Source organism: Sprattus sprattus (assembly GCF_963457725.1).
Source record: "Sprattus sprattus genome assembly, chromosome: 3".
Lineage (NCBI taxonomy): Eukaryota > Metazoa > Chordata > Actinopteri > Clupeiformes > Clupeidae > Sprattus > Sprattus sprattus.
The window spans coordinates 42,446,933-42,472,121 of record NC_137922.1 but is presented as its reverse complement, the minus strand read 5'-3'; the positions used below and the strand labels follow the sequence as shown (position 1 = coordinate 42,472,121).

The 25,189-nt window shown below is 41.8% G+C and overlaps 3 protein-coding genes across 3 annotated transcripts in view; all 3 read left to right on the top strand.

The window, feature by feature from the left end:
* The first annotated feature begins 352 nt into the window (after positions 1 to 352).
* Positions 353 to 8,946, top strand: kdelr2b (KDEL endoplasmic reticulum protein retention receptor 2b). The gene is made up of 5 exons (XM_080834028.1): positions 353 to 591; positions 2,280 to 2,380; positions 2,720 to 2,878; positions 6,919 to 7,171; positions 7,494 to 8,946. The coding sequence occupies exons 1-5, from the start codon at positions 501 to 503 to the stop codon at positions 7,526 to 7,528; spliced, it is 639 nt and encodes a 212-aa protein (XP_080690154.1). The 5' UTR covers positions 353 to 500; the 3' UTR covers positions 7,529 to 8,946.
* A 213-nt stretch (positions 8,947 to 9,159) lies between these two features.
* daglb (diacylglycerol lipase, beta) lies at positions 9,160 to 19,319 on the top strand. The gene is made up of 15 exons (XM_080834218.1): positions 9,160 to 9,814; positions 10,065 to 10,216; positions 10,332 to 10,506; positions 10,880 to 11,144; positions 11,813 to 11,935; positions 12,378 to 12,505; positions 15,617 to 15,743; positions 16,005 to 16,088; positions 16,201 to 16,278; positions 16,425 to 16,505; positions 16,737 to 16,864; positions 17,205 to 17,273; positions 17,583 to 17,655; positions 17,859 to 18,106; positions 18,484 to 19,319. Exons 1-15 carry the CDS (start codon positions 9,720 to 9,722, stop codon positions 18,680 to 18,682), a joined length of 2,025 nt encoding a protein of 674 aa, XP_080690344.1. The 5' UTR covers positions 9,160 to 9,719; the 3' UTR covers positions 18,683 to 19,319.
* A 1,117-nt stretch (positions 19,320 to 20,436) lies between these two features.
* Positions 20,437 to 25,189, top strand: part of spag9b (sperm associated antigen 9b) — a 49,378-nt gene continuing 44,625 nt past the window's right edge. The window contains exon 1 of the mRNA XM_080834860.1: positions 20,437 to 20,974. Within this exon, the coding sequence (XP_080690986.1) occupies positions 20,675 to 20,974 (300 nt within the window). The 5' untranslated portion in view covers positions 20,437 to 20,674. The remainder of the gene's footprint in view (positions 20,975 to 25,189) is intronic.

Here is a 25,189-nt window from a genome sequence, read left to right as displayed (position 1 = left end):
CATGACAGTAATTACATTCTACAATTCGGATTGTTAGAACAATTAAGAAATTATTACCAGGTTTAAATGTACTTGTTACCAACACCTGGCATGCTGACTGACAGGTCTTGAGTAGCCTTAGCGAATTAAGGCCATGTAGTAACTTTACATAATTTAGTCTATCCCTCCTTGGTGGGAGAGAAAAACCCCTGTAGTGAAATTTCTAGAAAATCTCTGGGACTCATAAGGCCTTCGCAGGCGTGTCTGCACGACCCTCATTCTGCAAGCGCCAACCCATTCCCAGTTTGCATTGGGCGGGCGTATCGTTGGCCACGTCCCCGGGCCACGTCGCGCAGTACTCGCCATTTTTTCACCCGGGCATAGAATAGCAACGATAAAGCTGTCGGACAAGCACATCACTGACTGTCTGACTTTATCAGGAAGTCTAGTCTGACACCTGCAGTCTAAATACAGCTTGTCTCCTTTTACTGAGATAAGACCTACGAGTGTTCTGCGACAAAATGAACGTTTTCAGACTCACCGGGGATCTTTCCCATTTAGCAGCTATCATCATCCTCCTGCTTAAAATATGGAAAACCAGATCATGTGCCGGTAAGTCATGGAGCTAAATCTATAATTTTCTAAATTAAAACTATAACTTTGCACCTCTTCATACGTGCCACACAAGTGCACAGAGAGCAATCTTGGGTTACATCGCAGAAGTTGCAGAACGCTTTCATATTCGGTGACATCTTAGCTGATAGGCTAATGTAAGCTAAAGAATCCGCTGTGCCAGCGAGGCCTTGCATTGAACTCAGCTGACTGGTAGCCTGTGTTCTGCAGCTAGCTGGCTAATGCTAGCCTCTCATCGAGTTAACTTATCACAGTGAATTGTCATGAGTAAATGTACCTGGCTAGCATTATTTTTTGAGGAGCATCTGTCTTGGTGGATTCTCAGGTGGGGTCATTGACAAGCTAAAAAGATGAAATAATAGGAGAAGCCCATCATAATACACAGCCCATCAGAAGTAAACGTTACCATTGAACTTATTAATGTTAGCTATCTCGAAAGCTATCGTTAGCTGTTTTAGCATAATGGCTCTCAAGCGAACCGTGTCATAATACCTGAGCTCAAGGTATAAGGCAGAAGGCCATAGGAAAGATACAAGTGTTGTATTCGTCATTTCCATTGGCATTTCAAATAACTTTTACCAAGACTTTCCAGTGTGCACACTGAGCCCTCAAAAATGTATCCACTAACGTTAACAGGGAGCTTCCACTCACTAGCTGAAGTTAAGGTTGGGGCATTACTGTTGATTTAAACTGAGGTGTTTTGAAAGTGAACAATGCTTATCAAATACTGTTTTAGCTCGATCCGTGTGTAGTTTAGGTAAAGGGAATTAAGTAATTAGAAAGCTTTCATTTGAATTCATTCATTCGTTATCAAATTCTTCAAATGCTTTTCCAGCCTGACCTCTGACGTGGCAGCCCTATAGGAGAAGGCGGATATTATAATTCAGCAAGGAAGTAGAATAATGAAATGCATGCTCCCTTATTTCAGACTTTTGTTAAACTTTGCAACGCCGTCCGGTTATGCTTTATTTTATTTTTTAATGCTGTGTATACCGTCGATTTTCCTTTTTGAACTCCTTGTCACAGTGATGCCCTTTGAGCAACCACGTCGGTCTTTAGGATTGATAACAAACCTTCAGGACGCTCTGTTATCATTGGTGATTGCAAATGCACCCTTATGTTAATCCTGTGGAACGTACTCATGGCACAATGATCGATACGGGATTGATCTTTTATGATGTAATACATCTCAGACCAAGGTGGGTTTTTTTGGGTGGGGAATTTGAATTCCAGAGGGAGTAACATTAGTTTGACAATCACTGAGGGCATGCTTACACTTGTGTTCTTACTGACAGGCACAGCCAATGCTCCCCCCACCCCTCCAAGTAAAAATAGAACAAGCCCTGGGTGCAAAAGGTGTCCCTGGGACCTCTGAGACAGATATCAGACTCATAATGCTCGTTTCTTAGTTTAAGGCCTTATCAGGACACCAGGTGTAGGGCCTTGACCCCTAATGAGTAACAAGGCAATACAAGCATTCCTCTGCAGAGGGGCAATTCGGGTGGCTGTAGGGTAAACACATTTGTTACCGAACAAGCACAAACCCTGGCTAAGTTGTAACTAAGGTGCTCAGGATGAGGACGAATTGTGATGGCACTGTGATGATTACCCCTTTTCAATGCCTTTCTTGTTTTGGTCCTCCTACAGCTAACAACTCTGTCTTTCAGGTATCTCTGGAAAAAGCCAGATTTTGTTTGCCTTGGTATTTACCACTCGCTACCTAGACCTACTCACCTCCTTCATCTCCCTCTACAACACCTCCATGAAGGTAAGAAACGCAGAGTCAGCTCTTTAGCAAAAGTTTCGTGTGACTGGAGCTTCCCGTCACTCCCCCCCCAATAACAGGGCTGGGAAAAAATAAGTCAAGTGTTGAATCACTGGTTCCTTCCCCTTCACTGTAGTAATTATTACACCCGATCTTCTCCAGTAGCTTTCTATCCCACTGATGGAGAGGCTGATTTTTTTTCAATACTTAAACTGAATAGTTAAATCGTAGTGTGTTCCAATATGTCTCAGATACTGTTTTTTTTTGCCTGTAGTACTTGCACACAAGTTGATCCCTTCATATGTATTATCTTACATGTTTACAATATGTGTTGTCCCATAGATCATCTACATCGGCTGCGCGTATGCCACAGTGTACATGATCTACGCTAAGTTCAAAGCCACCTACGATGGCAACCATGACACCTTTAGAGTGGAATTCCTGGTGGTTCCTGTTGGTGGCCTGGCTTTCCTGGTGAACCATGACTTCTCTCCTCTGGAGGTAAAACCCTGCTCATCTGACTCTTGGACACGATGTGATTTTCTTTCTCAGCTAGCTGCAAGTGTATGTGTCGTGTAATTCCTGATCCTTAGGATGGACAAGAATGTGTATTGCAGTCAGCTTCAGATTTGCTGAAGTAAAACAATATTCTTGATCTGATCAGTTTGCACTTGATGATATGGGCCAGTGGGTTGAATGCCACTACTCTCTCTCTCTCTCTCTCTATCTATCTATCTATCTATCTATCTATCTATCTATCTATCTGTATTTTCTATGAAGTGGGCTAAATGTTCAGTTCTAAGGGAAAGCCACATGTGAGATGTTACACGCACTTATATTAAAATAGAATGTGATCAAAATATTGAAAATATACAGCTGCAAAACATGAAAATGAAAAATGATATAAAATAAATGGCCGACATTAAATAAAAAAAGGGTTAGCTATGAGAATGCTCCTTCAGTTTCCATCATCCAACACGGAAAAGAGGCAACTTCAGTTTCCAAAAATCGATTGAGTGCACAAAGTCAGCTACTTCGGTGATGATATTTAATAATTGTTGACGTTATGAGGGAGATGGCTACAGTATAGAATCTGAGCTGTGTGGTGGCAAAACATGTGTGTGTATTTATGCATGTGCGTGTGTGTAGTCTGTATAGATATAAGTCCTGAACACCATTTACAACTCTATATTTATGAAAAACATGTCGGCTGTCAGTGGCTGCTACAGTAAACGGCCATTGCTGGCCACTATGTGGTCTAGAGAGTGAAAGGAGAGATGCAGACACTTGCACAGAAGAAACTGGTTATGTAATGCAACATCAAACTATACCGATATACACGGTATTGTCTCATCCTACATCACGTTTGGAAATGTATCTAGATACCTTAAGTCTATATTCTATCAAGCCCTAAGCAGGATGAGGTGACTCAGTTCAGTGAACATTGGTATAATGGTGGTAAAACGTGCATATCAGGAATAGCACAAGGCTACACGGCACTGCATGTCTTGAGCAACTGTCAGTGGTGCCAGCCTTTGCCAGAGACCATAAGTGTTCTCACACACAAGATGTTGCAGTATTAAAAAGCCTGGCGTAGACACTCACTAGCTGCTTCTGTCACGGTGGGCTGTCTTGTCGGTCTTTGGTTCTAAATATGTGTCAGTTGGTGAAAAGATTAATCTTGTCTACTATGATATGATGATTAATTGTGGCTGTTCCTTTTGACTGTGCGTGTTTGAAGTACATGCCAATTGTACTGTCCACCGGTTTATTGCACTTGGATTTATTTATTTAATCGAACTTCCTTGTGTTAAAGTTATTCTACTGTCTTAAACATCACCATTGGAATGCAGTAGCAATTGATAGCAACTCACTTCATAACATTTATAAAAGTTCAAATGGTATTCCGACCCAGGCCGAAATTATAAACTTGAGTTCCACTACAGAAGTGTACAAATAAACACAACTGGTTGGGAAATACTCTGACAGTTTAATGTAGTTTTATGAAAATATGTCTGAATTGTTATTTTGTTCATTGCTTTGGATACTTGTTATTAACATATTCATACGAATATAACTGTGGACAAGGAGGTAGACTTAAAGAGGACCTATGATGCTTTTCAGTTTTTTTCTTTTTCTTAATTGTGTTGAATAGCTTTGTGTATGCAAAGTTACAAAGTCCAAAGTACATGTCAGAGGGAGTAACACGCCTTCCCACAGAAACCACTTTTCTCAGCTGTCCGAATTCCAGCCCTTTTCATTTGTTACAAGATGATGCAATCTTGCAACACGATCCTTACTGCCCGCCTAGCTGACCAGTCAGACCACCACCTCGAGACACAAGAGCTCTAACAGAGTTTTAGAAAGAGGTTGAATAGATGGAATGTTTCTGGAACATTGAAAATTAGCTTAAAAGGTCCTCTTTAAGAGTTGATGCCCATCTGTGTGTAAAGGAGTTTGTAGTACTTTGTTTGTAAAGCCTTCACCTGTAGCAATGTTAGTGTATATATGTGTGGTTTTCCTTGTGTTTCACCTGAGTTTAGGGGTGAATATCATACAGACATGACAGGGTACCCGCAAGGTCTTAAAAACTTGAAAAAGTCTTAAATTTAGTATTGATAATTTAAGGCCTTGAAAAGGTATTATATTTTGTCAACCGGTCTTAAATTTCGTCAACAGGTCTTAAATTTCGTTCATCAAGCCCACATTTGTTTATTTTTCGTTGTGACAACGAATCTTAGTACACCCAAACGTCGCATCCAAAATACCAGGCAACCTGTATATGACTCTGAACTGGCTGAGATGCTGACACGATATTGGATAAAACTAGCTAACGTTAACTATTCACTAGCTGCGCTAGCTAGCTAGACAGTTATCTAGGACACTGCCCTGTCAGGGACAGGGTAATGCTAGTTAATAAGCGTCTGCTATCACAGGCAACAGTGGAGCGGGGCTTTTGGGTGATTAAAGAAATTGAAACGTCTAACATTTAAGAACACACTGTTGTACAGGGATGCAACAACAGTTTCAGCGACTCCCGTTTTTTTGACGGCAGTTTGGGTGACTTGATTATAATTTCATCAACACTAATTCTGGATTGACTCCACCAAACATCAAATCAGCAGCGATTATTTCCCAAACCCTCGAAAGCTGTTGCAATTGAGATTTTAACTTACTTTCTGTTTGAAGATAAGGTAGCATAGTGTTGAAGAATGGGTTAGTTGAAATTGGACAACTTTAAATTCATATATGAGATTGAACAACATAAACCCCTATACAGATAAAATAAATTAACAAGGATAGCAAAACCGATTGAAAACGGCAGAAAGGCGTGCATGACAGGACGTCAGATCAGTGACACAGGCAGTTTTTTCCCCATTATATGTGAAGGCTGAGATATTCATAACACTTTATTCAGTCTTACTGGTGGTCCTTTTGTAATACCAACAGGTGCACTTCGTTGTTGCTAATGTACTGTTCTCACTACGTGTTTAGCATTACATCGCATAACTATGTCTTGATAACAGCTGTTGCCATTTCCACGAGAGGAACATTTGAATGATGTCAAAGTAAAAGTCCAATACTAAACGGTGTTTGTTTCCATAACAACAATACAAGTAATATACATTTAACAGCCTATTTTGCTACATTTTTGCTACATCTTTTATTTGGCATGTTGGTGAGGTTATTATTTTAGAGGACCATTTCTCAATGGTTTTGTTATTTAATGAATGTTTGTTTATTAATAACTTATTTTTAACAAATAACTCAATTATAATTACAAAGAGGGAAATTCGCAACTCTATCACAACTTCCACTTGCTTTCGCAATTTAATTGCAACAAACACCTCAAAAACACAGCAACTTTAATGGAAAAGCTCCCGCTATAATAAGTTGGCTGAACTCATCATACTGGATGAACAGATTGCTGCCAAAAGCGCAGAGCTCCAAAGGCTGTAGGATCTGTTGTATTACAACCGCACACAGGTTCACCCACAGACGTATCCAGACACGCATGCACACACACACGTACACAAACACACACTCACACGTCCACCCCTCATAGTTATTGTTTTAAATGGTTGTCTTATGATTACATTATTATTTTTTTTTTTTTCATAAAATTATGCATATCAGGAAAGGTGCGATGTTGGTCTTAAATTTCATCTAAAGTGGTCTTGAAAAGGTCTTAAAAAGTCTTAAATTTGAGATGAAAAATCCTGGGGGTACCCTGCATGAATAGACCATCTCAAGAAGCTTCTCCTTCTCCTGGACAAACACAATTGATGGATAATATCAGGCCATAATTAGAGTCTAAATTTGGCTTGCAATAAAGGGTCTCCATTCAAATTCCTTCTCGCTGAATTCATCAGATAAAACTCACTCCATTTGAGCCTAATTGTGAGATCTTATTTAAAGAATAAACAAATGGAAATAAAAAAGACCTGACTATAATGCTCAACTGATTCTAGAAGGTTGTGACCATATGCTGATGAAGTTATGCCACTCTAAATCTTCTGTTTTCTGTCTTTTCCCTTCAGATCCTGTGGACCTTCTCCATCTACCTGGAGTCCGTCGCCATCCTGCCCCAGCTCTTCATGATCAGCAAGACGGGCGAGGCTGAGACCATCACCACCCACTATCTGTTCTTCCTGGGCCTCTACCGTGCCCTCTATCTCATCAACTGGATCTGGCGTTTCTACTTCGAGGGCTTCTTTGACATGATTGCCATCGTGGCTGGCGTAGTGCAGACCATCCTTTACTGCGACTTCTTCTACTTATATGTCACGAAAGGTGAGTGAGGGTGTTATTTTCGCCACTGTTTCTAATATCGAAGTGCTGTGCTCTTTGATATTTAAAATATGTGGTTAATTTTGGTAGAATGGTATTAGTATGGATTATTGATAATGTGGTTGTAGCATGGTAAGAAATCAGTGAAAATGTCCTCCTCAACAGTAGAAATGTTTTGTTTTGTAAAGTATCTTTCATCCTATCATTTCTTTTCAGTGTTTCCCTAACTGTAGGCTTCCTACTTGCAACTTGCCCCAAAAGGTTTTGCTTTGCAGCTATAAGGGTTTAATACATGTGCCATGTCCCCTCTCGTGCTTTTTTTCAGTACTGAAAGGAAAGAAGCTGAGCCTGCCAGCATAAGTGCCAAACCCAGCACCTCAGCAGAATCGCGTGGGGGCACAGGACATCGCTGCCACCGCGCCCAGTGTAAGATGCCTGAGACGGAGTTCGAACAACAACAACAACAACACACAAAAAAGAAAAACAAGGGATCTGCCACTGCTTCTTCTGCCGTCTTCTGATCCAATTTGTCAGCAGCTCCAGAACAAAGCCGAGGCCATCCCATGGCTTCAACCAACTCCACGCCCCTCCACCCCACCCCACCCCCCCGCCCCAGTCCCTTACAAGCCTTCGGATTCCTGTTTTACGCATCTTGCCTTAACCTTTTTATTATTCTGTATAAAGGAAAAAAACCTAAAAAAAAACAAAAAACAAAAGTGTTTTTTCTACATCAAAGGTGTTCTCTCCAAAATTTGACAAACATCAATGTTTAAAACCGACAAAAAGCAAACAAAAAACTCTAAAACGCCTTGAAATTGGCATTGTGTGATACTCAAGGGGACTTGTTCTTATGGTGAACATTGACTGTTTGTAAGAGGATTTGAAATCAAAAAATAAATGTGCTTTGTTTCCTGAGATGATGGAAGTATCTGTCGGACGGTGTGCTCCCCCCTTTCCAGCCCCATGGCAGTTATTGAATGGCTGTTGTTTTTCCTATTACTCCGTTGTCAGCCCCTGTACATTCCTCCACTAAAGAATGCCAGTTATGGAAGGATGGTTCAAGCGCCATGCTCCTCTTCTTTTTTTCTTTTTCTTTTTTTTTATCAGTACAGACCATTCACTACTGTTGGCTACATTACAAAAATGAATACACCTGCCCCAAAATCCAGCAGAACGGTTTAACCTTACACCTGTTAAGAAGTTGAATTTCTGCATCTGTTCACTAAAGTTCATGTCATGTAGTGTCATGATGATGTCTTAAGAGGTATAGAAACACTGCCTTTATCGTCATCGCTGTAAATGGCTTTGTTCATGTAACTGGCAAATATACTTTTTTTTTTTTTAAATACGCAACCCATTGTTGTATCAGTAAAGTATCAACTTGACTTTTTAGATGGGTCTTTCATTTCAAAGTAGTTTTGCCAACAGGAAGCAAACTGATTAAATCCAGTAACATGGTGTGTAAGATTTTGAAGCTTATGGAAGAGAATTTTTCCTATCTTTCCTATTATTTGAATATAGATATGTTATTTTGTCTTAAATAAACAGCAATGCCCAGAGAAATATAAACACGATGTGCATATTGATGAGCTCATGAAAGTTTTGCTTTCTTGACTTTAACAAGTTTGATTTATTATGGGCATTGTTGCACATTCTCCCAACAATCCCCTCATCTTTTTATTTTCACGCCCCAACCATTCCTCTGTTCTCTATAGCTTTTCCCTTTTCTTTCCTTCTGTTTTTTTATTTTATTTTTTAAATGGAGCTTTTGCATGATGTTACCATCTTGAATAAAGATTTTATGGGAAACACTCTGATTTGTGGCATTGAATTTACTGTACAAATACTTTCACTTTTCCCCCATTTTCTCTGTATTACATTGTATTTTGGGGACTAGTATTGTTTTATTTACAAATTATTGGCAGACAGACTAGACGGAACGAATGTGCATGTCACTATGTGTGACGGAACTCTGAAGAGGTGCACAAATACAGGCAAAACAGTCGTGATATCAAACGAGCCACGTCAGGTAGATGGTTATTTAATATACTCTTCAAACTAACCGCAATTGCTCTGCTTAGAATATATATAGCTTGTAATACCTTTTGAATTCGGGATGATCGAAAGTAGACCACAGACCGATAACAATGAAATGCCTGACAGCTGACAGGCGGCCACATCGGCTCACCTAGCGGCAGGCTAACAAAACACGGCTAACTAGTTAGCGTTAGCTGGAAACATATACTGTCTTGTGATGTAGCTGTGTACCTTCGCGGAAGTATCATGTTCTATAGTTATCATATTCACTTACGCTTTTGAATTTATGTCTGTCAAGAAAGACCTACTGAAAACGAATATACCGAACTAGCTTGTTAATGTTAACGTGGTAGAATGCCAGGGCTGCTTGCGTGTTAGATAGGGATAGCTAAGTTAGCTAAACAAATTAGCAGGACATTGGCTGGTGACCATATCCACATTTGGATGGGTGGTGGCTAGATTTCGCAATTGACCTCACTGTCACTTGGAGCATTTGATAGAAAACGTTGTCAACATGCCTGGAATGGTAGCGTTTGGTCGGCGATGGGGGATCGCCAGCGATGATCTTGTTTTCCCTGGTGCTTTCGAATTGTTCATCCGAGTAATATGGTGAGTTTATCATCCACATTGTTCGTTTCTGTTTCTTATGTAAGCCTCAAACACGAAAGCTTTTAATTATCTGTTTAATATTGTTATTTATATGATCCAGAATGTGGAAGCTGCCGTGGTTAATATGTGTTGGTGGTATTGTCTTGTAACAGCGGAAGTGATCATCAACCACTGATTCTGACTCTAACCTCTGATAACTTCTCAATGATTTAATCCAATCGTTAAATTCCAACATTACGCTTTATTTCAGGTGGATTGGCTCGTTAGTTCTGTACTCCATCCACAAGGGTCATTTTGATTGTGATGGAGGCACAGTCCTTCATAGTTACCTCGTCGTTCTGCTTGTCCTGCTGGCCGTCATCATCTTTTCACTTTGCGCGATTGTTTATGTTAGCGCACAAGGTAGGTACCACTGCTCATCTAGAAGTTTAATGACATAGCCTAACGATTTTGTCTTATAAAATATAAACGGCGCTAACTCCGTTGTCTTTCCCTTTAATTCATAACCCTTCATAAGGCACCATAATGAATCCGGGTCCTCGTCGCTCCATGACCGCTTTGGTGTACTTTCGTGCTCTTCTGTACATTCCCGAGTTCATCTGGGCCTGTCTAGGAGCTATTTGGGTGAACGATGACAGTGGAGGATGTGACCCTGCCGCTGTAGGGGCCGTCATTGGTGCAGTTATCTCCAGGTACGTAGGGGGAGGGCTTGTTAGCGTTTGCTGCTGTGCCTTTTGCACATTGATGTATTCCATGAATTAAATGGTCTGGATGGGGACTGGAATCAGCTCTACATAGCTGTCAAGTAGTTCTGTGATCTCGGCTGACGTGAAGGATAACATTTTGAATATTAGGATGCTGATTATTACTGTGCATTGCGTCTCTTTGGGAACAACAGAACCAACACTCACCCCGTTCAGCTTTCTAGTCTGAGCATTTCATTATGCAAGACATGTTGCAAGTGGCACTACTTAGTAAGTCCAGTACGTTGTGGGGTAAATATTTATTGGTTAATGTAAAGACCTTGTGTTTCCCACTCTTCCCCTAAACTTTCTCTTTGCACAGCTGGATCATCATCTTCTTTACGGTGGTTGGTGTGCTGGTGGTGTTCGACCCGTTGGGCAGCCAGCGACGCACGGTACTAGCTGAGCAGCAGGGCCTGCGGGACCTGGAGAGCAGCGAGGGGACCCAGTTCTTGTCCACAGCGCGCTCGCTGGCGGTGCGTGTGTGGGAGAGCCGCTTGCGTCTGCTCTGCTGCTGCCTGCCCCAGGATGATTCGCACCGCGCTGCCTTCAACGGCATCGCCCAGCTCGTCAGTGGCTTCTTTTCGGTATGTGTTGGTGTCGTTTCCTGGTGCACAGTGGCGGATCTAGGTAGAGACGACAAGGGCAGCCGTCCGGGGCAGCTGCAGGGTGCCTGCACAAAATAAATTGTAATGGAGACATTGGTGCGATCGGTTTTCTATTGCTGATTTGCACATTAATAGAATTATAATAAAGTTAACCTTCTCCTCTAGAATTAATTTCGTACGTCTTTTTAAACTGCAAAATACTAATGATGAAACAGAGGGAAACCTCTCTGTTTGGGCTGACACCTGTGAACATGAGGGGGTCCTCATGGTTGCACACCAAGACTTTACTGACCTGTGAAGCGATTGGCAAAAGATGGTGTGACCTGTTTTCTCACTTATGTTTTCAGTTGAACACACATTTTGTTATTTAAGCAAAATAAACGGAAAGATGTTATCTTCCTGAAGAATCAGGCTGCCGATCCTGTTAGTTTGGTGAACTTGACTCCTCTTGTTTACACAAGCAGCACAAATACCTAGTGGAAAGACAAGATACGTATACTATAAAAAAAAGCATAACCTGTTGTCTGTGTAAGTACAATGAGAGCCACTTAACCCGGAGTCAAATTCCTTGTTTGTGCAAACATATTTGCCCAATAAACGTGATTCTGATTCTATGGTGTCTGTAATGTTTCTGAACGTCTCTGCAGGACACAGACCTGGTGGCCAGTGACATCGCTGCAGGACTGGCCCTGCTGCACCAGGAGCAGGATAAGATGGAGCAGTGCAGGGACCCGGATGATGTGGTGTCTCACAGCCCCTCCTCTCCAATAGTGAGTAAATTCACTTAGTATCTAAGAATATACATATTTTATATATATAAAACTGTCTATTGACTCTTTGTGCAAACCCTTATTAAGTAGCATTTATGGTTTAGTCCTTAAGTTCCTTAGAAAGAAGACTGAACTTATTATTTGGCTATGAGTATTGGTTCTGACTGTGATGCTGTGTATAATACCAGTTTTTGTGTGATATGGGTGCTGTACACACAGGGCAGCTCAGGGCAAAAAGACTGATATCATAGTGCCTGGAATGTTCCAGAAAACATTCCTTTGATTGAATTTGCTGTGATTTGTGAGATCACTGACCCAATTTAGGCAGCCATTGAGTGGGCCAATCGGCACTGCTGACCCTCCTCTGTGACGTCTGAAAACATGTTTACTTTGCCCATAAAAGTCACAAAATGTCTCTGTATTGCTCTCTGTACTCTCTCAGAGGGAAGATCTAGAGATCGAGCTGGAGAGAGCCACTCACTGCATGCAGTTTGCTGCGGCTGCATATGGGTGGCCCATGTATGTCTACTCCAACCCGCTTACTGGCCTCTGCAAACTCAGTGGAGACTGGTAAGTCAGCCACAGCACCAACTGACTAATACATGTGTTGCGTTGTGGACCACCTGTTTGAGACAATGATATAATTGCAATTATGCAGAAGTTCAACAAGGCAGCAGATGCATTCCACTCTTTACTGAAGTTGAGGGTTGTTCATTTTACTGACTGACTGACTGTGTGTGTGTGTGTGTGTGTGTGTGTGTGTGTGTGTGTGTGTGTGTGTGTGTGTGTGTGTGTGCAGTCGTATGAAAAAGTTTGGGCACCCCGTTCATTTCCTTTTTTTCATTTATAAATTGTTGGGCGTTTAGATCAGTAACTTCTTTGTCATTTATATAATACTTGATGGACAAAGTAATATTTCAGCAGTGAAATAAGGTTTGTTGGATTAACAGCAAATATGCCATGTGCATCAAAACAAAATTAGACAGGTGCATAAATGCAGAAAAATCACATCAATATTAACTAGAGCCTCCTTTTGCAAAAAGGTGAGTGTCTGGATCCTGGATGAAGGTATTTTGGACCATTCGTTCTTACAAAACATCTTCAGTTCAGTTAGGTTTGATGTCTGCCTAGCGTGGACAGCCCACTTCAATTCATCCCATAGATTTTCAATTATATTTAGGTCTGGGGACTGGGATTCCAGAACATTGTACTTGTTCCTCTGTATAAATGCCTTGGTAGATTGATCAATGTTTCGGGTCGTTGTCTTGCTGGAACACCCAATCCACCCAACCCAACAACTTCAACTTTGTGACAGACTCTTGAACATTATTTTCAAGAATTAGCTGATATTGAGTTGAATCCATGCGACCCTCAACTTTAACAAGATTCCTAGTACCTGCACTAGCCAAATAGCCCCACAGCATGATTTTGCTGCCCACCAAATTTTACTGTGGGCAGCAAGTGTTTTTCTTGGAATGCCATGCCTCTTTTGCTGCCATGCTCTTGTTGTGACCAAATAGCTCAATCTTTGTTCCAAAATGAATCTGGCTTGTTCTACTGTGCTTTTGCAATCCTCAAGCGAGCTTGTTTGTGGCGTGTGTGCAGAAAAGGCTTCTTTTGCATCGCTCTCCCATACAGCTGTTCTTTGTGCAAGGTGCGCTTAATTGTTGAGCAATGCACAGTGACACCATCTGCAGTGAGATGATCTTGCAGGACTTTGAAGGTGGTCTGAGGGTTGTCCTTGACCATTTTGACCATCCTTCGACTTTGCCTCGCTGATATTTTTCTTGGCCTGCCACTTCTGGCCTGTAGCCCTCTATTTCTTGATTACATTCCTCACAGCTGGAAAACTGACAACTGAAACCTTTAGGATAATTTTTTGTAGCCTTCCCCATTACCACAATGCTGAACAATCTTTGTTTTCAGAGCATTTGACAGTTGTTTTGAGGCCCCCCATATTGCCACTCTTCAGAGGAGAATCAAAGAGTAGCATAACTTGCAATTGGCTACCTTAAATACCTTTTCTAATGATACACCTTTCTGTTGAAGTGAAGGCTTAACGAGCTAATCAGACTAATTACAGACCTGGACAAAATTGTTGGTACCCTTCCGTTAAAGAAAGAAAAACCCACGATGGTCACTGAAATAACTTGAAACTGACAAAAGTAATAAAAAATACAAATGTACTTAAAAAAGAAAGAACTAATGAAACTCAGACATTGCTTTTGAATTGTGGTTCAATATAATAATAATAATAATAATAATAATAATAATTAAAAAAAACTAATGAAACTGGCCTACACAAAAATGATGGTACCCTTAACTTAATATTTTGTTGTACAACCTTTTGAGGCAATCATTGCAATCAAGCGATTTCTATAACTCTCAATGAGACTTCTGCACCGGTCAACAGGAATTTCGGCCAACTGCCCCAGCTGTCTCAGGTTTTAAGGGTGCCTTTTCCAGACTGAAGGTTTCAGTTCCTCCTTCCACAGATGTTCAATAGGATTTAGATCAGGGCTCATAGAAGGCCACTTCAGAATAATCCAATGTTTTGCTCTTAGCCATTCTTGGGTGTTTTTAGCTGTGTGTTTTGAGACCAAGCTTTCTGACACTGGGCAGCACATTTTGCTCCAGAATGCCTTGATGGTCTTGAGATTTCATTGTACCCTGCACAGATTTAAGACACCCTGTGCCAGATGTAGCAAATCAGTGCCAGATGTAGCAAAGCAGCCCCAGACCATAACCAAGCCTCCTCCATGTTCCAGTCTCGCTTTTTTATGATTTGCGTTCAACAGTGGTGTCTGTCTCGGTCGACTTTGGCTCAAACTGCGACGGATGGTGCGATCTGACACTGATGTACCTTGACCTTGTTCACCTCTAATCTTTTTGGAAGTTGTTCTGGGCTCTTTGGTTACCATTTGTATTATCCGTATCTTCAATTTGTTATCAATTTGACCCTTGTGGCCACTTCCAAGGAGGTTGGCTAGAGTACCCCGGACCTTAAACTTCTGAATAATATGTGCAACTGTAGTCACAGGAATATCAAGCTGCTTGGAGATCTTTTTAGGGGTACCATCATTTTTGTCCAAGCAGGTTTCATCATTCTGTTGAACCATTAAAAAGCAATGTCTGAGTTCAAATTTTGCACAGCCTATTTTTCAAATTTGATTTGAATTCAGACAACCAAATACTGCTACACTAAATATCTTTGTCTGGAAAACACTCCAGTTGTCAGTGTTAACTACAAAATAAATAATATACCACTGTGATCTTTTTTGGTGTAGCCTCAGAGGGGTGCCTAAACTTTTTCATACGACTGTATATCTATATACACATACACACACACACACCCCCCCCCACACACACACACACACACACACACTTTCCTCCGTTGTTGCCTGTGATATTCACCTTTTAGTCTCTTCGACTTGACAGATCCACTGTATTCTATAGTGAGAGTGAATTGCCATTCAATTATGTGTATGTGTATGTAAATATAATATATAGATGCGTGCTACCCTTACAAATGCTTACTGCCATGTATTGGCGAGTGTCATGATAAGAAACAGTGGCGACCAGCCAACATGCTCACACAGCATCCTATGCAGTGACACTCAGTAACAGCACAGCTTCCTGTATGGTTCTGCTGAGTGAGGATGGGCCGGTGTTGTGTTTCAGCTGTCGGAGCCGCAGCACTCAGTATGACATCGTCGGGGGCGACAACCTGGGCTGCCACTTCACCTCGATCCTCCAGTCCACGGGCCTGCAGTACAGAGACTTCATCCACGTCAGCTTCCACAACCAGGTCACTCCGATTAACCAGTCTTCTGCTTTCCTGCACAGGAAACAGCTTAATCCACACACACACATGTAGGCACACACCAGCAAACAATACAGCTGTTTTTTCAGCAGTAGCACTGAAGCACCTTGCTCTTAATGATCTTACCACAACAACATACCCGGTCTTTAAGCTCCAGAAATTGCATGTGTGTTTTGTTCAGTAACTATTGTCTGTTGTTATAAGGAGGCATTGTTTTTAAAGAGAATGTGCCGTGCTGTTTTACAGATCTATGAGATCCCTTTCTTTGTTGCTCTCGATCACAAAAAAGAATCAATTTTGGTGGCTGTGAGAGGAACCCTGTCACTAAAAGTAAGTTTCAGTTGCATTACCTTACAGTGTTGAATTATTTGTAAAATCACTTACCTCATTTATTAACTATAATAATATTAGTATTAATTTTTACTCATATTCTTGTGTGCAGGATGTGTTGACTGACCTTTCAGCGGTATGTGAGAACCTTCCTATTGAGGGTGTCTCAGGAGCCAGTTATGCACACAAGGTGGGTGTCTTTGAAACATGGTGAACACTCTGTGTTTGACCACACTACACAAAGATAATCTGAACTTGCACCCTATATTAGGAAAATCTGTTGTGAAGACACTGGTGTGAAAATGTGTAAGGTTCAAAGTCTCGTCCATCTTGTAGGGAATTTCTCAGGCATCCCACTACATCTATAAGAAGCTTGTCAACGATGGGATTCTGAGGCAGGCCTTCTCTATTGCACCAGTAAGAGCTTTGACTGTAATTTTTCACCTCAAATTGTAGTGATTACTAAATGTTCTTTGGTATGTAGTCTGTAATTGATTTACTTCACATTTGTTTGCATTGTAATAGTTGTCTATTTGCAGTGTGGTGTTTTTGGCTGAGATGTGGTTTGGTTATGGTCACTCACAGTGTGTGTGTGTGTGTGTGTGTGTGTGTGTGTGTGTGTGTGTGTGTGTGTGTGTGTGTGTGTAGGACTACAGGCTGGTCATCACAGGTCACAGTCTGGGCGCTGGCACTGCCGCCATCCTGGCCGTCCTGCTGCGCAACATGTATCCCAATCTGCAGTGCTACGCCTTCTCACCACCAGGGGGCCTCATGAGGTAACATGTCACTTTAAGTTTGTGAAGAACGCTACTAAGAGGACCTTAAGCAACTTTTATACACTTTTTGCTGAATGGGGGAACCATGCCAGGCCAATCAATATTTGTAACCCTTATTGTATACTTTATTTACAGCAGTCATAAAGCACTAAAGCACTTTCAAAGCACTAAATTATTTAAAAAAAGATGTGTAGTGTACTCCTAGTTTATGCTCAGGCTTTTTGTTGTGGTAAAATTATATATGCCAGTGTATACATGGTAAATATGTCTTACTCTTACCTATATATTTCTTCATTTTAATCAGTCATGAGAGTAAGAGATGTTCTCTCACTTTTTGCAGCAAAGCTCTGGCTGATTACTCTAAGGAGTTTGTGGTGTCGGTGGTGCTGGGGAAGGACCTGGTCCCTCGGTAAGGACTGTTACTATGGGAGGGGCAGATCAGTGGGGTGTGGCATTAGGACAGGGGGACTCCAATGGAAGAATGACCCCTAGAGGGATTTTAATCTGAAAAGGAAGCTAAATGTACTGTTCAGAAGCTGCTATTCTTAACCATGGGTGTAATGGAGGAGCTATATATAGCACTTCTCTATTATGTTGAAGTCAGTTAATGAGGGCTACCCTCTGCAGGCTTAGTCCTATTATCCACGGTGGTGGGTGGTGTTGCTGTCTGTTATGATCTGCATCCATCTGTGTCTGCTCTTGCTGTCTTGTCTCATAGGTTAAGTTTGCCCAACATGGAGGACTTGAAGAAGAGGATACTAAAAATGGTCTCTAATTGCAACAAACCCAAGGTAATTTCACAAACTTATATTTCTCCTGCCATTAGGAAAATATAAACTTCTTTACATTTATTTTTAGATTTAACCTATTTCCCCACCCCCAGGTGTTACAGCCATAACGCAGTATGCAGTATAAATCCATATATTATGAAAGACTTGTTTCCTGACATCTACTGCATTCCCTCCCACACATTCCCACCCGTCCTCCCTCTCAGTACCGCATCCTGCTCCACGGCTGCTGGTACGAGGTGTTTGGCGGCGAGCCGGACGACTTCCCCACAGAGCTGGAGAACCGCGAGGAAGAGCTGAACGCTCCACTGCTGGGCGAGGAGAGCCTCCTGGTGCGCAGCTCCGCCTCTTACCAAAGCCTGGCGTCGGACGACTCGCCAACCAACACCACGCACCTGCCCCTCTACCTGCCCGGCCGGATCCTGCACGTCATTGAGGAAGGACCCACACGCAGGTCAGCCACACTTTTACACACACACACACACACACACACACACACACACACACACACACACACACACACACACACACACACACACACACAAAGTGATCTAGACATGCACATGTAGAGCCACATGTACGTAGTATTTGAACATGCCCACACACACATGAATGTTCACGTGAGTCATACAATAGTGCACTCACAGGCACATTGATGCACTAAAAGCATATTGACTGACCCCATACTCATGAACAACATGTTCTACAAATGAAGCCATATACACCGTATGTATTGACAGATGCTCATAGTTTAAGTGAGACCAGTGCTCAGGTTTTGGACAAAGGTTTGACTGAAGTGCCTCTCTTTATGTCTCGTCTCCCCCCATGCAGATCCTGTTTCTCACAGCCGAGGTACCAGGCGGAATGGGCGTCCAGCGACGTGGCGTTCCGCAGTGTCCTGATCAGCCCACGGATGCTGGTCGATCACATGCCAGACGTGGTGCTGCGGGCGCTTCAGAGTCTGGGAAACCAGCGGGGGTTCTCATTCTGCCCCTCTTCCATGAGTAACAGCCACCTCAACGTCATATGAGACGCCTCCGCTTCCCTCTGCCAAATCACCACCTCGAACTTTGTAAGCGGATGTACATTCAGAAGGACATGTCTGGGAGCTGTGCAATGCTGGGTTTTTTGTTTCGCTGTATGTCTGTCGCGTTGTTATTTATTGATTGATTTATCCCTTGGACATTTTAGTGGAAGTGGATAGAATTGTAAATGATTTAGAGAGAATTGCAGTTTTTGCTGTAAGCGGTGTGTGTATATATATCATCAATTTTGATGTTTTGGGGAATGTTTCAACAAGAAAAAAAAAAATGGAAGAAACTTGTAAGTGAATGGAACACATCACAGCTCCTATTTGTCTGTGTTTTGATCTTTGTCTGGGACTTTTAAAGAATCAGGGTGATCAGTGCCTATGCATAAACGTCAAAAAAACAAGTCACCAGGAATCACGTTGTGATCTGAAGGAGCAATGTCACTCCATTTCAAACTTTGTTTTGCTCTACAGTGAGTGCATGATATCGACGCATTGATTTAGCATGAAAACAGTGTAGTGCTTTCCAGAGGACAGCCCATAACCATGCCATTTGTGTATTAACTCATCCGTATGCTGACATATTGTGCCCTTAATGTTGGATTTATTTTTGAACCATTAAATTCACTGTAGAAATGTATAATTGTTGTTTTTATACAACCCTATAGTGTTAGCATTTGTAAAATGACCCAGGGAATGCTTCAGGATGCACTCGACAAAACGTTCAGTAGAGGCATCAACCATCTGATCTCATCATTTGGTTTAAAAAAGTAACAAGTGGTTGTGACTTTTGGTACTGTAGCAAGGAACATTGGCCAGAAGCACCTGTTATGTACTAGTGTTGTGGTGAGGTCATATGGCGACGTGTTGTGGTATGCAGCTGTGGGATGCAGTCCATAGAAATACTGCGAGAGGAAGATGTCTTTGCATGTCAGTTTCATTTATCAGAACTTGGCTCTGGGAACAATAGGTTCTCTGGGCCACTGTAAAGAGACTGGAATCAATGAAAACACTTTAGCCCTCTTTTTTGTGTACTTCTTTAAGGAGGATCAAGTAACAGACATGTCAGCGCTTTCTCTGTCATTTGCTCCTTAATAAGTAGGTTAACTGCATGACGAGGCACGCAAGAGACTAGACTAACCGCATGAAATGGATTTTAATGTTGGCATTAGCTTCGGTCCTTTTGCAGGTGCCCAGTGACAGTTTCTACTATTGGCAGTACAAATAGGTCTTGACGTTTGGAGAATGTTGTGGCACTGATGTTTGCCAAGTAAACAAGACAGTGGCAGTTTTGATATTAACAGACTGAACTTCGTGAGGTCAGATTGACTGATTATCATGTACTTAGTTCTTATAATTATTACAGAATAGGTATTTAGAACAAAAGCTGGATTTAGCATTTATAAATCCTGCTCAGTGGAAATCATAAATTGAAATGACAAGAAACTTTTGAACATGAATATTTCAGTGAATTAACTAGATAACTTACTCAATCAAAAACTTGCATTAGAAGAGGGTATCTTCCCTTTATTGTCGAAAACTTTTTAAAATATACAATGTATTCCTAAAACAATTCCATAAAGTGAATAAAACACCACGTGATGATTTTTGATACATAATCGCGGATTACATTTTGCTCCATTCGTTCCCTCCCATCCCGCTTTTAGAGTGTGACGTCACCATGTGACGGCTCAGTCAACAACTCTTATGTTGGGACTACTTGGAACAACTGTAGTTGCATAGGAAAGGAAATACTACTCTGTGACAGGCAACGGTTCCTGCACGGCACAGACTGCGAGTTCTTAAACTTTGTGTTACTTTTTATATTCTTTATATCTAAGTTGATGTGCACACGTTTAAGCGTTTCATGTCGAAGCCGTTCGCTCAGTAATCATAAGGTGTGTAAGTTAGCGGGCGAGCTAGCTAGCTATCTTAAGTAGCTAGCGCAGCTAGCTATATTTTCATAGCTAGCTGGCAGAGTGAAGGGGAGATATGGAGTTGGAAGACGGAGCCCTTTACCAGGATGACTCTGGCTCCTCCGCTATGATGTCCGAGCGGGTCTCTGGTCTTGCCAGTTCAATCTATCGAGAATTCGAACATCTGATAGGAAAGTACGATGAGGACGTTGTGAAGGAACTGATGCCTCTCGTTGTCGCCGTCCTGGAAAACTTGGACGCGGTGTTCGCGGAGAACCAGGAGCACGAAGTCGAGCTAGAACTGCTGAAAGAAGACAACGAGCAACTTGTGACCCAGTATGAACGCGAGAAAGCTTTGAGAAAGGGCGTTGAAGAGGTGGGTTTGGCAGTTTCTAAACTTTTGAGAAGACTTCGTAAATATTGTTAGACTGACATTAAGCCATTATTAAGCGAGGCTATCGATTGCACGTTTGCAAGGTGAGCCTTAAGTCATCTTGCATTGAGGAAAGGTGTTGTGGAGTCTCAGCTCGTCACCTATAAGTAAGCTTTAGCTACATAAGACAAGTTAGAACAAGTTGAAGTAACGATGCATTGCCTAGGTGTGTTCTACTGTCTTCTCCACCCTTGGTGTTAGGTGATAGGTCTCTACTTGTGCAGTTAACCTGTTGACTGCAGCGCCCTTGCCTTACAATGCATCTTACACTTTTGGTAATACATGCGTGAATGCTGATATCTGGGCAAATTTAGAAGTAGCTACTGACGTTTTGCAAATTGGGTGGCAGACTGCCCATGCCGTCCTTCTCATTCAGTGCGCAAAATGGAACGTTACTCACTCCACAACAATTAGCTGCTATGGCGTCTCACCCACTCAGCCAAGTGTGAACTGTCAAATGTACTTAGTTTAAATTTGCCGCACATAACGTAAGCACAAAACATTTGTTTGTTTAATGTGGCCACACCGATTAGAGACGTCTGCATACAGCTGGACAATGCAGTTTGTAAAGTTGGATCAACAGGTGGGCTACCACAGTTTATGTGGTCAGAGAATTATTTCACACATTAAAGATCACTTATACTGGTTTTGAGTTCGGTTTTTATTCAAATCAACAACATAAGATCATGAATGACATTTCCAGAGTTACATTCTCACAAATGCGGTAAATGGTATGCCATTAGAATTCTGTTGTAATTTGTGGGTAATGCAGCACGCAGGCACGGGATGCTTCTCTGGTGGCTCGCGGGCTAGTCGCGCGGCTGTAAATGGTTTTATGGAACGTCAGGCTGTCAATTACTAGCCTGACGGTCCCGTCACACAACTGTTCATCTACATTCTGTTCACGCGCATTGCCAAAACTAAAAATACCATAATTCCTGTCTCCGACGCATCAGGCTTATTATTTACGTGCCGCTAGTTGATGTATTGGCCAGGTGATTCGATTTCACCGACAGTGTTCAAATATATATATATATATATATATATGTATATATATTATACGGACATCATGCTGAAGCCACATCCATTTTTTATATTGCTGACTATAGACTGCCATGTTTTGAGAAAATCTGAAAACCTGGCGCCAGAGGAGTAGCCTGGACCACTCCATGACCACTGTAAAGAGACAGGGTTTTCCCCCTGTTAATTGTAAAAGACAGTCTATGCTATGCCCTTTTACCGACTGAAAAGATAGTCTTTTTTAATTAAAAGGCTTTTGCAGACTTGGCTATACGTTTTAGATCAGATATTGGCATTATTAGCATATGTTCAAGCAAATTGTTTACTCTTTCAAACTTTGGTCGGTTCTTCCAGTGGTATCAGATTGACATACAGTATATATCTGCAAGACTGTAATCAATAGGCCATATGAAGAAATCGGCACCTCAATCTTTAACTTTCAGGTCACTGACAAACAGTGCTGATTTCAATTTTGAGATTGAGTTTTCATTGGTTAAATAAACAAGCATTAATTTGGCAGAAACAGTCTAGCACCATGGTCAGCGATAATGTGGCCGCAAATAGCCAGTAATACTAATAAGGATGAATTTTTTGTGGGTACGTGTCCAGCAAGTTTCATGCCTGACATGTTCATCTGGCATCTCTTATTGGCAAGATAATAATTTAAAATGTAGACACATTGTCCTTCATGATTTTAAAATGCTCCTGTTTTATGATGAGGAAGTGTTTTGTAGGCAAACATCTTTCAGATCAAGAGAACCGTATCATATCAAACATTTACAGACAAGCAAGAGCACCCGATCCTTTGCTTTTATTCACTTATTCCTAGTGTCAGGGGATTTACAGTACCACTCATGTCTGCAGTTATCAGAATTATTTTTAGTCAGTTTGCTTCCATCCCTGCCAGTGGAGAATATTGAGGCCAGCCAAGTGCAGCTGTGTGGCTGCAGACACCAGTTCCACACTTTTGCTCTGCACAGACTCAAGTGGATCACATTCAACCCCGGAAAATCTCCAAGCCACAAGAAGGAGGAGCAGATGACAGACTACTATTGTGGCGACTTTGACCATCTGGGATCTGAGTTGCCCGAGAGCACTGTAATTCTCATATAAAGAAAACTACACTGGCTGACAGTGAGCCAACCTTGATGAACCATAGTTTAACTTCCCCCTCATCGGGATGCTCCTTTAAAAGCCTCCAATGTTTAGACTAGACAGTGAACGGTAGCAGTGTGAAAGGGGATTCCTGTTTCCATTCTTAATGCTTTCCGAATTAAATCAAAATTGATATGCCAACACATTTTTACAAGTCAAGTTATTCTCACAGAATGTGGAATAGCTTTCCCAGGCTTCAGAGCCTCCTGCGGTATTATTCTCCATTGCCACTGCCAGATTTCCTTCACATCACTAAGCCAAAGATTATTTCAGGGTTGGCAGGCAGGGCTGCAAGAGTGGGACCAGTATTTGCTTGTTTCGCTTCCACAGACAAGGATGAAATGGCACATCCTAGGGTGTCTGTTTTCCGTAGCTCATCAGGCTGGTCTCCTCTGTATCCCAGATGGACTAACGGATTTCGTGTTGAATCTGAAAAAAAATGGACCAATCAGTTACCTCTTTCTCACTCTCTTTTCTTTCATGCTGTCTTTTTTTCTGTACTTTCTTTCGTTAACTCGTCTATTGGAGACATATGCGAAGTACTTACGTCACCAGTGCCAGCATTTTTGGATCACTTAACCTTATTTAGTTTTATAGTCCTAACCTTTGTGAGGCCTATAAAAGTTGATATAGAAGAGAGTGTGCTTAGCAGATGTTTCTTTCTTTTCTCTTTCTCTCTTGCTACCTCTCACCATTCACAACCTGATTGTACTGTGAGACATGGGAGCCACACTGACCGTTCAGTCACTTTGTTCTAATCAGTCAGATAACATTATCCACCTGAAAAGACGTTACAAGCATCCGTTCACTAACCCACAGTGTACTCTGGGAGCAACTGTGACTGAAGCAGTGAGGATAGAATCACTCACCACAGCACAGGTGGGAGGCCTTACCTTAAAAAGGCGAGTGACCGGCTGAGAGGCGTCACCTATTCAGGGCGACCGCTTGGCTTGGTTTAGTAACACAGGACAGCTGCCATAACCCACGGAGGCGCGCCTAGGAGGAGCCATTGTGTGGGACCTCAGTATGACTTGGCCTCTCTTCCCCCATTTGTTCAGTATACGTTTTGGGTCTCTGAAGCTCAATGTAAGTGCCCTAGTGAAAGTGCTGTCCTTGGCTAAGAGAGGGGCTGATCGTTGGCACGCCTCAACGCCTCCACGGTTCTTTGTCTTAGCTCTTTGTGTGGCACACCTGCTGTCACAGGTGAAGATTGATGTGGGTGTGGCTTGGCAGAATAGATTTTAACGTACGCGTTCTGCAGGTGCATTCCGTACTGGCTAATTTTTTTTTAAATGTCTGAAATGCTTAACATGTTTGAATGAAGTGGTGTGTTACATTGATTCAAGCACTTAACTCTAAAACAAGCAGAAAAGGTAGACAGCAGAGTCTCTCAACATCATTCAGTGAAATATGTAATTAAGAGAACATTTTGCAAAGGTTTGACCCAAATGTGAGATTGCCATGTGACTCTTGTTGTGGTTTAATTTGGTGCCTTGTGGTTCTCTTCAGCCTGAGATGCCTATGCCCAGGGGTTGTCATGACTGTCGGTATGCGTGGCAGTTGTTTGTGCTTTGTATGTAAGACAATGAGGCTTTCCATTGGGACACATAACCAAGGGAGTGTAGCCATGGCATATGGCTCGTAAGGAGCCCGATGACCAGATTAACCCGTCAGTATCATCTTTCCACCGTGGAGTTGGCTTTTGTTTCGTAGATTGAAATTATATTGTTTTTTTACTTGAATTTTTCACTCGCAGTCAGATTCCGCTGCAAAATTCTACAAAGAATCCATTCTTAATTCACAATGAATGCCACTAAAATAATGCAATATACTGATACGTATTCATTTGTGAAATTCATTGAACTTCCGGACTCCTCGAGGAAAAAGTCTTTGTGATGTCAGAGAAATATTTTGCTGTGTAGGCAGAATTCCCTTCACTTGCAGATGCCTGTTTGAGCTGTTTAACAAACTCCACTCAGCCTC

Excerpts from the sequence above, each read along its gene's own strand:
- kdelr2b (XM_080834028.1), top strand. The coding sequence starts at position 501 with ATGAACGTTTTCAGACTCACCGGGGATCTTTCCCATTTAGCAGCTATC. Across the intron at positions 592-2,279 it reads GAAAACCAGATCATGTGCCG|GTATCTCTGGAAAAAGCCAG; the intron begins GTAAGTCATGGA and ends TCTGTCTTTCAG. Across the intron at positions 7,172-7,493 it reads CTACTTATATGTCACGAAAG|TACTGAAAGGAAAGAAGCTG; the intron begins GTGAGTGAGGGT and ends GCTTTTTTTCAG.
- daglb (XM_080834218.1), top strand. The coding sequence starts at position 9,720 with ATGCCTGGAATGGTAGCGTTTGGTCGGCGATGGGGGATCGCCAGCGAT. Across the intron at positions 16,089-16,200 it reads GAGGAACCCTGTCACTAAAA|GATGTGTTGACTGACCTTTC; the intron begins GTAAGTTTCAGT and ends TCTTGTGTGCAG. Across the intron at positions 16,279-16,424 it reads GAGCCAGTTATGCACACAAG|GGAATTTCTCAGGCATCCCA; the intron begins GTGGGTGTCTTT and ends TCCATCTTGTAG.